Here is a 13441-nt window from a genome sequence, read left to right as displayed (position 1 = left end):
CTCTGTTCGATCCATTTTGGATTCGAGACGTCGGGCGAGGGGCCTTCAGTACCTCGTGGACTGGGAGGGGTACGGGCCGGAGGAGAGATGCTGGGTTCCGGTGGAGGACGTTTTAGATCCTTCCATGTTAAAAGAATTCCACCGCCTCCATCCGGATCGCCCTGCACCTCGCCCTCCGGGTCGTCCCCGAGGCCGGTGTCGACGCGCTGCTGGAGCCGCGCGTCAGGGGGGGGGTAATGTCACGACTTCTGCCGAAGTCGTTGCCTCTCCTTGTTCGGGCGGTGTTCGGCGGTCGACGTCACCGGCCTTCTAGCCATCATCGATCCATTTTTCATTTTCCATTGGTTTTGTCTTGTCTTCCCACACACCTGTTTTCAATCCCATTCATTACCTATTGTGTATTTAACCCTCTGTTTCCCCTCATGTGTTTGTCAGAGATTGTTTTATGTCAAGTATTGTTTTCTTGTTGTATAGGTGTGCGACGGGTCCTCGTACCCATGTTTATTTGATATATGTATATTTTCGTGCTTGGAGCATATCGAGTGGACATTTAGTAAAAGTCTACATTTACACTCCGTCTAACTCTCCTGCGTCTGACTTCCATGCCACCTATACACACTACTATGACAATCATACACAATTATACATTAACAAGGGAAATCAATCACAAAAAAAACTCCCATCCTGCCAAGGGATCACTTTCTCATCCTAATAATGCGACTTTACGTCGGGAATCGGCCCACTTTCACTAATCTGTTTCTGTAGTGTGAACGGCGTGGAAAGGAGGGGTGGACTGCGAGAGAACGCTATTTCACCAAAATTCCCAGACCTTCCTGATATCCCGGCTGGAAATGACCTGGAATCAGGATGGATTAACCAGGAAAATCAGGGAATGTTGAGAAAGTTATTAGAATTTTTCCAACTCTAAATGTTTCATGGATTGATCGATCGGTCAACAGTCTGTCAGGTTTAAAATGTTGGTCTGTATTCTGGTGTAGGCTAAATTCAAGCGCTTCGGAAAAACACTGTGTGTACATGCTTTCTTAACACTGTAACTCTATCCTACAGTCTCTACCAACATCTGACCTGTCGAGGGTCAGGCTGGGAAAATGGACAACACTTCAATCTTAAGTTATTGAAGCTTTAAATAACTTACAATAACTTAAGACAGTTGTCTGTATATACACTTGTAAATCATCATCTTTAAGAGCTGCAGTTGGATTGTCATCTAAAAAGGCCTTACTGTAACTTATGTCTGTAAACTCACAAACTACGTACTAACACACTTCCAGACAGGGGTCTTACATTACAAGCCATTAAACAGGGGTCATTTCTCTTCATAAGGCAATATTAGGAACCAGGGTTTCTATGGCTGCTGTGAAAATGCATACGTCCCTTCCTCCCTTTCACTGCTGATCTAACATGGTGGGACAGCTGAAAACAAGGAGTACTAGTACAGCCTCTCTCCTTGATCTGATCATCAGCTGGGTCAGAAGATTCTCTACCTCAATAGAGAGCAGCGAATTCATACTAGGAAAGGAGTATGACATCCTGGCATTTAAAGTCTACTTATTTATTTTTTTCAATTATACATACTATAAAACATACTATTGTTGCATACCCCAAAAATATATTTAGTACATATCAGTATGCGCCACACTTGGTGTTTCCCATACATTATTTTCCAGGCAGTGCATAAAGACCATGAAATCAACATTTCGGGCCTCTTCAATTTCAAATGAAATCTGCTGAACAGAATTCTACAATGGCAGGGGAAACACTGCCCCAAAACACTTTTTGTCATCTTTACATTTAACAGTCTGTGACATGGCATGAAACGAGCTGCTCCATTTCATCAAGGGGGGTAGGAAACCTATTAAATCAAACGAGCTGCTCCATTTCATCAAGGGGGGTAGGAAACCTATTAAATCAAACGAGCTGCTCCATTTCATCAAGGGGGGTAGGAAACCTATTAAATCAAACGAGCTGCTCCATTTCATCAAGGGGGGTAGGAAACCTATTAAATCAAACGAGCTTCTCCATTTCATCAAGGGGGGTAGGAAACCTATTAACAGATTACATCACTACTGACCACAGATGTGTTCCTCTTGATAAAATAACAGAATGCTTTGACGTGACCTCGCAGACCGTTTCAGGTAAACAGGTTATGTTTTGCAACATTATCTCAACATTTGTGATGAGTGGGCATGGAATTAGCGGCTCCAGTTCACCATAGGGGTTCTATTGTGAACTCTGACGAGTGGCATCACAGGCTGTTCCGGTTACGTTTCGCAATTTTTAAAAATGTTTCGCATCATCGTGCCCTACTAAACGCGACCCTGATTATGATAAGTAGGGGGAGGAACCCACCTGAGGCTGGTATCCAATCACGTTGATGCACCGCGGGTCCACGAAAGTGATGATGCCGTCGGAGTTGTGGCGCGACAGGAACTCCGTGGGAACCGTCATGCCGTTCATATCCATGGAAACGGGAGAACTGGTCACCTAGGAGATGAGAGGGAACATGTCATCGATTAATTAACCAATCATTTAATAAAAACTGATGAAACATTGTTACAAAGGTTTTGACAGACTTGCTGAAACTTTAAACTAATTGCTATTAGTGCATTTTTTCTCTTAACCTCTTGACTTTTCATCAGGTGGGAGATGTCTCTTTGGACATGGTCACATAAAACCTCAGGCCTCTTCACCTCCTAAAACATGCTGCCTGAGAATGTGAAGTTCCTCCCTTGCTACTTAAAAGCAGAGGAGAAGGATGAAGGGACCAGAGGGTTAGATATATGTGAGAGAGATTAAAGGGTGGAGGGACCGGAGAGTTAGATATATGTGAGAGAGATTACAGGATGGAGAGACCAGAGTTAGATATATGTGAGAGATTACAGGTGGCACTATGAAGAAGGTAAAAAGCAGGAGGAGGATGGGAGTACCAGGAAGGTTATATTTGAGAGCCTACAGGGCCCTTATTCAAAAAGCGTCTCATAGTGGGAGTGCTGATCTAGGATCAGGTCCCCCCTGTCCATTTAATCTAATTCATCAAGATCTAAAAGACTAAACTGATACTAGATCAGCACTCCTACTCTGAGAAGCTGTATGAATACGGGGCACTTTTTCAGGAACACGTGTAATCCAGCTTAAAATGATCCTGTGTTGTGTTCAATTCTGTTTCCCCATTAGCTTCCGTTCACGACACCAAAGGCCTGTTTCTTCCTAATGTCATCAGATCATATAAACATGATATTTGTTGTAGCATGTGATGTGGTCTCATAAAGGCTTCAGTTGTGTCTCAAACGTTTTTGAGACACAAGGAGACGAAGCAAGGAGACGAAATCTGGATTACAATGTCCTGAAAACTGTCCCAAGTGGTTAAAATCGGCAGCATTTGAGATACAGTAGAAAAGGTTTTATCAAAACTTAACAGAAAATATGAACTGTTTCGACCATTTAGCCAGATACTATACATGTCTGGTGTGTCTTAAGCACATGTAAGCATCCTTTATGTTTTAAAGCTAATTTCACACAATTCTACACATTTTGCAAGGGGTAGAGAATTGCTAGGCAGTTGTAAAGCTAATGTCCTGCAATTTAGCAATTGTTTTCATGTCTTATGTGTGTTTACATGATACCAGGGATGGAAGCCTGACGGAGTAAACCGGGACACAGACCGCGGTCCGCCAGTTGAGTATGGGGGTATATGGGATACTATGAGGGGACAGTAGTGGTTCAACTCCCTCTAAAACATCAGACAAGTCTGGGAGCTGAGAAGGTTAAGGTAGGAGATAGTAGATGTTGGACACAGGAATAAGGGTTGAACTGGTTGAGCTATGGGGGGGGGGGGTTATGGGAGGATGGGAAGAGGTCTTCAGTGCATGTTCCACCTGTCTGCTCCATTACTGTAATCCTCCTATACTGATGCTCCCTGACAACCCCGTGCTCTCAGGTCACACCTTCTCATGCACAATATGCACCCACCCAACCAGAGCGTGTACACACACACACACACACACACACACACACACACACACACACACACACACACACACACACACACACACACACACACACACACACACACACACACACACACACACACACACACACACACACACACACACAGGATGGTACCTGCAGTCTTCCGATGGCCACAAGGCAGTATTTACTGGTCTGTCCTGCCTCTGTGTCTTCTTCTGGTATGGTCATACCTGACATAGAGAGGAAAGAGAGGAAGATATTATTTATAAGAGAGATATCAAGATGGCAGCTATCTAATAAAGTGCAAATGTGTGATTTCAGATGTGAACTTTGTGTTGTTGAGGTGATTTCCAGCATGACACTGTGTAGTCTAGTACCGTACCAGTGTAGTGTATATTTCCAGCATGACACTGTGTAGTCTAGTACCGTACCAGTGTGGTGTATATTTCCAGCATGACACTGTGTAGTCTAGTACCGTACCAGTGTGGTGTATATTTCCAGCATGACACTGTGTAGTCTAGTACCGTACCAGTGTGGTGTATATTTCCAGCATGACACTGTGTAGTCTAGTACCGTACCAGTGTGGTGTATATTTCCAGCATGACACTGTGTAGTCTAGTACCGTACCAGTGTGGTGTATATTTCCAGCATGACACTGTGTAGTCTAGTACCGTACCAGTGTGGTGTATATTTCCAGCATGACACTGTGTAGTCTAGTACCGTACCAGTGTGGTGTATATTTCCAGCATGACACTGTGTAGTCTAGTACCGTACCAGTGTGGTGTATATTTCCAGCATGACACTGTGTAGTCTAGTACCGTACCAGTGTGGTGTATATTTCCAGCATGACACTGTGTAGTCTAGTACCGTACCAGTGTAGTGTATATTTCCAGCATGACACTGTGTAGTCTAGTACCGTACCAGTGTGGTGCATATTTCCAGCATGACACTGTGTAGTCTAGTACCGTACCAGTGTGGTGTATATTTCCAGCATGACACTGTGTAGTCTAGTACCGTACCAGTGTGGTGCATATCTCCAGCATGACACTGTGTAGTCTAGTACCGTACCAGTGTGGTGTATATTTCCAGCATGACACTGTGTAGTCTAGTACCGTACCAGTGTGGTGTATATTTCCAGCATGACACTGTGTAGTCTAGTACCGTACCAGTGTGGTGTACAAGCTGCTTTCTCCAGAACAGCTGAGACGCAAGCAGATAAATCACACAAACACACACCCATACACAGTCTCTACGAACCTCTGCAAATCATCCGAAACAAATATCCAAAATCTCTTACTGCCAGTATCAATATTCATATACATCACAAAGGGAAGGAGGGAGAGAAGGAGGGAAAGAGAATGAGCAAGAGAGTTTAAGTTTTCATTGATTTTAATGTTGATATCAGTTTCCCACAGTAATTAATTCATTATGACTAAAACACCTATTAGTCGTAATGAAGACTGTTCACAGGTCTCCCTCCCCCCTCTCCTCTTCTCTCCCCTCTGCTCCCCCCCCCCCCTTTACATGGACAGGGGGGGGGGACCTGATCCTAGATCAGCACTCCTAATCTGAGACTCTTTCTGAACATGGACCCTGAAGAGCCGACATGAGACATGAGCTACATTCTACCAGTTCCTGTGCTGTTTTCAGAACCCAGAAGGATGGAGGGTCTAAGTGTGTGCGCGCACGCGGGTGATGTGTCCGATTTAGTACCCTAAGACTGATAGTGGGCGAGCGATAGACTGACAGTCCAGAACATTCCACTGGTCTATTTATGTCCCAGGAAGTTAAACATGTGTCAACGATTTCCACACACATGTGGCGTGTCCGTGTGATCGGGGATTCTGGGAATCATTCAGTACAGCCTCAAAGCAGTTGAAATACATTTCATACTGTGATGCTGAAAGTTGTCCCCCCCCCCCATCTAGACACCTGGTTCTGAATCCCAAAACACTCATGGGAATTGCAGACAGAATTCCAGGCCGGGGGGTTGCGTGACTCTGTAAACACTTGAAAGAGTTGGAGTGTGTGTGTCAACGAGTGCATCCGAGGTCATGTGTGATCTCTGACCCCCATCCATCCTGGATGCCACGGCACCTCTGTCAGTGTGTGTGTGTGTGTGTGTGTGACTAAAGAAACATCCCAGACCTTACGATCACACCATTTCATTGAACCTGAGGGATCTATGGAATAGAATGTTTAAAACATGTATGTGTTTGTGCGTGTGTGAATGTGTGTGTGTGTATGCATTTGTGCATGTGTGTATGGTGTTTGTGCGTGTGTGTTCTGCTACCACCACTGTTGTCAATGTTATGAATGGAAGATCCACACACTGCTAGCATCAACAAATCTATTAGTTGACCTAGTTAGGGAGATAAAAGGTTGTGTATGGTCAGTAGATACCTGCTGGGGGCCATGCTTTGATGTAGCCGGTACAGTGCACCACAGAGTACTGATCCTCTCCCTCCTTCGAGGGTCCCAGACCGTTCCTAGAAACAATCAGATTACACACACATTTAACAACACACACATTTAACAACACACACCAGGGTTTTTAATGGATCAATAATGGGCTTAGGTGGTGGGCGTGGCAGGTGTGCGTGAAAAATGCTATTTTTTAAAGCCAATTTCCCGCAATTCTATACATTTTCCCATGAAGCTGAGAGAAATGTTGCAGTTTTAAAGCTAATTTCCTGATTCTACATATTCTGCCATGAAGCTGAGAGAGAAATGTTGCAGTTTTAAAGCTAATTTCCTCTGATTCTACATATTCTGCCATGAAGCCGATAGAGAAATGTTGCTGTTTTAAAGCTAATTTCCTCTGATTCTACATATTCTGCCATGAAGCTGAGAGAGAAATGTTGCAGTTTTAAAGCTAATTTCCTCTGATTCTACATATTCTGCCATGAAGCTGAGAGAGAAATGTTGCAGTTCTAAAGCTAATTTCCTCTGATTCTACATATTCTGCCATGAAGCTGAGAGAAATGTTGCAGTTTTAAAGCTAATTTCCTCTGATTCTACATATTCTGCCATGAAGCTGAGAGAGAAATGTTGCAGTTTTAAAGCTAATTTCCTCTGATTCTACATATTCTGCCATGAAGCCGATAGAGAAATGTTGCAGTTTTAAAGCTAATTTCCTGATTCTACATATTCTGCCATGAAGCTGAGAGAAATGTTGCAGTTTTAAAGCTAATTTCCCGATTCTACATATTCTGCCATGAAGCCGATAGAGAAATGTTGCAGTTTTAAAGCTAATTTCTATGCATTTTGCAATGGCTAATGCTGTGTTCTTTCGCTCAAACACAATAACAAAATCAACACTGCTAAATTCATTGTGGAATTTTCAATTCTCCCTGACTGTCTAGCTTTTATTTTGGTGATTGTTAGTTGTCAAAGATTATATTACAAAATACAAAAAATCAGTGTAGGTGAAGGGGAGGAGACAGATTAAAGAAGGATTTTTAAACCTTGAGACATGGATTCAGAGGGTGAATGGGCAAGACAAAACATTTAAGTGCCTTGGAATGGGGTATTGTAGTAGGTGCCAGGCGCACCGGTTTGAGTGTGTCAAGAACTGCAATGCTGCTGGGTTTTTCACACTCAACAGTTTCATGTGTATCAAGAATGGTCCACCACCCAAAGAACTTCCAGCCAACTTGACAACTGTGGGAAGCATTGGAGTCAACCTGGGCCAGCTTCCCTGTGGAACACTTGACACCATGCCCCGACAAATTGAGGCTGTTCTGGGGGCAAAAGTGGGTGCAACTCAATATTAGGAAGGTGTTCCTAATGTTTTGTACACTTTTTTTATATACAATGTTTGGACCAAAACCCCAAGGATTTCAATGGCAGAAAAAACCCTACACACATAAAGTTGCACATGTAAACAAGAACGTACACACAAACAAGTTATCTTAGCCAGATGAAGGGATATGGGGGGAGGATAGAAGAGGTAGAGAAAGGAGGAGAAGAAGAGGGAGAAGGTTTCTCTGCTAGCCTGGTTCCTCACTAGGTTTCTTCCTAGGTTCCTGCCTTTCTTCCTAGGTTCCTGCCTTTCTTCCTAGGTTCCTGCCTTTCTTCCTAGGTTCCTGCCTTTCTAGGGAGTTTTTCCTAGCCACTGTACTTCTACATCTACACTGCTTGCTCTGTGGGGTTTTAGGCTGGGTATCTGTAAAGCACTGTGACAACTGCTCAAATAAAAAGGGCTTTATAAAAATGTTTGATGTTAATTTGACGAGGATAGTCTCATTTAGATTTTTTCAAGACATGGCCAAAATGGCAGCACACAAAGTTGCAGACACATTTACAACATAAAACACTACAGGAAGATGGTTTTAGAAAGTGTGGTGCAACTTAATTGTCCATCACAGTGTTCAACCTAGCATTAAACTCATTTAAAAAGGGACCAGCTCCTGTAATTTCAGGACCTGAAGCTTGTTCCAAGAGAAAGCTGCAGAGAACTGGAAAGCTTTTCCCTCTAGCTCTGTACGGACCTTAGGCACAATCAACAAAACACAGTCATGTGAGCGCAGGCCATAGTTTTCATTTGTCTGCTGGACAATGTAGTTTACACAAGTCAAATGGGAGCTGTCGCAATATGGCCTTCTAAATAAAATCATTCCAATGATGTCATCTCTGAAGAGCTAAATGATTGGTGATTTATTTGTAAGGCCATATTGAGATGGGGGAGAAGAACATCTAGTAGAAAAGGTAGGAATAGTAAAGTGAGAGGCGACGTCTGTTTGTCTCACCTGTATCTCTTCCTCATGTTGGACAGTCGGTTGAGAGAGATGTGGTCCAGTGGGGTGCTGCCACATCTGAAGAGAAACACACAGCGTACTATACATCAGAGATCAACTAGATTCAGACACGGGACGATCTTTGAGAAACACACAGCGTACTATACATCACAGATCATCAACTAGATTCAGACACGGGACCATCTTTGAGAAACACACAGCGTACTATACATCAGAGATCATTAACTAGATTCAGACACGGGACCATCTTTGAGAAACACACAGCGTACTATACATCACAGATCATCAACTAGATTCAGACACGGGACGATCTTTGAGAAACACACAGCGTACTATACATCACAGATCATCAACTAGATTCAGACACGGGACGATCTTTGAGAAACACACAGCGTACTATACATCACAGATCATCAACTAGATTCAGACACGGGACGATCTTTGAGAAACACACAGCGTACTATACATCACAGATCATCAACTAGATTCAGACACGGGACGATCTTTGAGAAACACACAGCGTACTATACATCAGAGATCAACTAGATTCAGACACGGGACGATCTTTGAGAAACACACAGCGTACTATACATCACAGATCATCAACTAGATTCAGACACGGGACGATCTTTGAGAAACACACAGCGTACTATACATCACAGATCATCAACTAGATTCAGACACGGGACGATCTTTGAGAAACACACAGCGTACTATACATCACAGATCATCAACTAGATTCAGACACGGGACCATCTTTGAGAAACACACAGCGTACTATACATCACAGATCATCAACTAGATTCAGACACGGGACCATCTTTGAGAAATACACAGCGTACTATACATCACAGATCATCAACTAGATTCAGACACGGGACCATCTTTGAGAAACACACAGCGTACTATACATCACAGATCATCAACTAGATTCAGACACGGGACGATCTTTTCTTGAGCGGATGGTCAGGGACAGAACAGAATTACACAATTTGTAGACTGCATATTTGACAAGAAGAATATTTGACCAAAACAATCATTTCAAACCTCACATTTGTATACGATCACATCTCTCTCTGGTATGGGTGGGAATACTTTGGAACAGATTTCCAAAATGTACATCACTTGGAGCTGATTTAATGCTGTTTTTACAGTCATGTCATTTTTTGTTGTTGCTACTAATACTTGGGGGTGGGGGGGCAAATAAAATCCCCCGCGGGCTGTAAGTTGGGGAACCCTGCTATACGTCATACATACAATGGTAACTCTGGGCCTAGGGCTCCCATTTGGCACAACGCGTAGTCCACCCCCACACAGGTATGAATGCAGAAACAGACAGACACACACACACAGAGAGAGGAACAGAGTGGGATGAGACAGAGACTAATGTTAATCAGTGCCACTGAAAACAGAGAGATGTTTAGACCAGAGAGCTGGAACACATGAGCTGCTGAACTGGGGACATGTCAACCCACAGCATTGATGAGGTGTATGGACCATAGACCAGAACACACACACACACACACACACACACACACACACACACACACACACACACACACACACACACACACACACACACACACACACACACACACACACACACACACACACACACAGACTGAACAAATAACCAGTGCCTGACATTATATAATGTACTGTTATGTTCGCTGTGTGAGACTACAGCTGCAGGACAAATTGCACCCTATTCCCTATATAGCGCACTACTTTAGACCAGAGCCCTATGAACTATATAGGGAATAGGGTGCCATTTGGAACACAGACATGGTGAGTGTTATTGGAAAAATCTTGTTTGGTGTGTTGCCATGTTGCTGTGGATAGGATTCTCCTCAATGAGAACAATACATTTGAAATCTGAACCTGCTTTTGTGTGTGTGTGTGTGTGTGCGTGTGCGTGTGCGTGTGTGTGTTTTCGTGTCTGCTAAATGACACGTGAACTGACTGCATAGAAATGGAGAGGGAAAACAACGTGTACTGTTGGACCAGGTCTCTCTTACAGAACAGACTGTATCTCACAGAGACCTGAGAACCTGGATGCAGGAAGTTTAAAAGAAGCAGAAAAAGGGATTTATGGTCAGGGATGTCAGCTTTAACTGCTGTAACCAAGTCTACACAGTCTCACATTATGGAAACCAAGATGGAAGCCATTTGACATGTGAGTTTCTTTCAGCCGGTGAGTCAGGTATCATTGAGAGCAGAGAGGAGGGACAACCTGGGTTTTTCCACTGATCAACAAAAGGTTCAAGAGGACATCATCTTCTGCTCTTCTGGAGTTGACTAATATTAGCTTCCCTGAAATGATGTTGAAGAATGAACAATTCCTTTCCACTTGGTTGCATGGCATGCTGTTCGGGGCTCTGTGTGTGTTGTGTACTCTCAGCTGTGGTCACCGCAGAGTGCACACAGTCATCCCTGATGCTGGTTTCAATTTGCCAAACGTCCTAAATAGCAAAAAGAACAGAAGACACACACACATTCCAGTCGCCCTAACAAAGCGTGATTAGCATCTGTGTAATGTGAGTGAAGCAGACAACAAACACAAACATCTCCATTCCTGTGCTAACGAAGCTTTACGCACACCAGGCCGCATCGGAAATATCGGGAAGGCTTTTTAAAACCCGCTCGAGTCAAACGGTCAAGTTCAAAAACATTTTAGCGGTCATTCTGTGTGCATTAGGGGAACTGGTTTCTATATTTCTAAACATCCTGAGAATGAAATAAACAAAAGTAGCGCTCAGGGTTGAAGCGAGTGAGAGGGGGTGGTGGTGCATGCCACAAACACACCCACCCAGGGGGATTCTAAACTGGATTCCCGACCTTATGGATTCCTGATTATTGAAATATCTGCAGCAGGATAGGTCATACGTAATGACGTGTGAGCTATGGAAGCATCCATCACTTTAACCAATGGTGCGTCTTCACTTCATCTTGGGGATAGAAAGCATATGGCTCGATGGCCGCGGGGGGAAAGCATATGGCTCGATGGCCGCGGGGGGAAAGCATATGGCTCGATGGCCGCGGGGGGAAAGCATATGGCTCGATGGCCGCGGGGGGAAAGCATATGGCTCGATGGCCGCGGGGGGAGAGCATATGGCTCGATGGCCGCAGGGGGGAAAGCATATGGCTCGATGGCCGCGGGGGGAAAGCATATGGCTCGATGGCCGTGGGGGGGTGAAATCGATTATGGCTACACACACATATCACAGTCTACGTCCCAAATGACACCCGATTCCCTATGTAGTGCACTCTATGGGTCCTGGTCAGAAGTAGTGCACTATATAGGGAATAGGATGCCATTTGGGATGCAAACGCATCTCCCAGGCAGATGTGAACCAAAGACTGGATGATTGCTGATGTAGGGAGACGAAGGTATCTACACATCAGAGATGACTAAGTTTTAAAGGATGCACGAGTCCTATTTGGAGTGGTAACACTGTAAATCCCCCGCAGATGGAAAGATGGATCCAGTTGATATATTGTACGTGCACACTAGCGCTCACACACAGAGACACATACACATACACAGACAGAGGCACACACCTAAGACAGACAAAGACCATCTATGTGCTCATGGAGGAATGACACACAGACAGAGACACACACCTAAGACAGACAAAGACCCTCCATGTGCTCATGGAGGAATGACACACAGACAGAGACACACACCTCATTCTGCAGATGAAGGATCGTCTGGAGCCCATGCACATCCTCATAGACGACTGTTGCCCCTCTTTCTTCACTGTTCCGGTCTTCAGGTCCAGGATACGCCCTGAGGAGACAGAGAACATGAGATGAGAGACGCACACACACACACACAGCCTTGCGGCATGCTGAGGTCCGGGGATAGAGCTGCGCCACCGTTTCTGTCAGGAACATTTTTGTTCGTCAGTGTATCACTCCCTCGTTTCTCATTAAGTGTTTGGAGAGGAAAAACAACGTAATTCCTGATATTAAGCCTAATGTAATAAATGGAGAGAATGTCTCTTCCCTTTCTCTCCCTCTGTCTGTCTTCCTCTTCACTCCATTTAGACTATTAGCTGCATCATTACTCACTAGTCTGTAGGAAAAACATGTCTACAGTAATTCCAGACAAATAAGCTTTGTGTGTGTGTGTGTGTGTGTGTGTGTGTGTGTGTGTGTGTGTGTGTGTGTGTGTGTGTGTGTGTGTGTGTGTGTGTGTGTGTCCTGCAGCGATCCCTTCCAGCTGACCCCAGTGTTTTTATTGCAGAGGAATTCCTCCTCCACACACACAGTCAGTCTGAGCTGCGTTGCAACTAATTTGTTTGTTAGATGACTGGGGGCTTAGATCATGCTAACAGCTATCGAGTTAGCTAGCGCCAGCCAGAGGTTATTCAGCAGGACAAGGAGCGGATTCAAGCCACACACACAAACGAGTATGAGCGAGCACACACACACACACACACACAAGTATGAGCGAGCACACACACACAGAACACGTCGGACACTCTTCACAATTCACATTCCAGCTATAGACTACACAACAGGCCAATTCAAGGCCGGGGGGGGGGGGGGGGGGATTTGACAAGGAATGTTGATATACCACGGCTAAGGGCTGTATCCGGGCACTCTGCGCTGCATTGTGCATAAGAACAGCCCTTAGCCGTGGTATATCGGCCATATGCCACACCTCGGGCCTTATTGCTTAATTA

General features: G+C 44.4%; 1 protein-coding gene across 12 annotated transcripts in view; it reads right to left on the bottom strand.

Annotated features, from left to right (window-relative positions):
- Positions 1 to 13441, bottom strand: part of LOC139563233 (aryl hydrocarbon receptor nuclear translocator 2) — a 95130-nt gene that overhangs the window by 44803 nt on the left and 36886 nt on the right. For all 12 annotated transcript variants that reach the window (XM_071381673.1, XM_071381677.1, XM_071381675.1 and 9 more), the window contains 5 exons: positions 12438 to 12540; positions 8742 to 8807; positions 6394 to 6479; positions 4144 to 4220; positions 2371 to 2505 (listed from right to left, as the gene is read on the bottom strand). In XM_071381673.1, coding sequence (XP_071237774.1) covers positions 2371 to 2505; positions 4144 to 4220; positions 6394 to 6479; positions 8742 to 8807; positions 12438 to 12540 — 467 coding nt within the window. The remainder of the gene's footprint in view (positions 1 to 2370; positions 2506 to 4143; positions 4221 to 6393; positions 6480 to 8741; positions 8808 to 12437; positions 12541 to 13441) is intronic.

This window comes from Salvelinus alpinus, chromosome 33 (genome assembly GCF_045679555.1).
Source record: "Salvelinus alpinus chromosome 33, SLU_Salpinus.1, whole genome shotgun sequence".
Lineage (NCBI taxonomy): Eukaryota > Metazoa > Chordata > Actinopteri > Salmoniformes > Salmonidae > Salvelinus > Salvelinus alpinus.
Note: the sequence above shows the minus strand (reverse complement) of the source record. Positions and strands in the feature narration are given on the sequence as shown.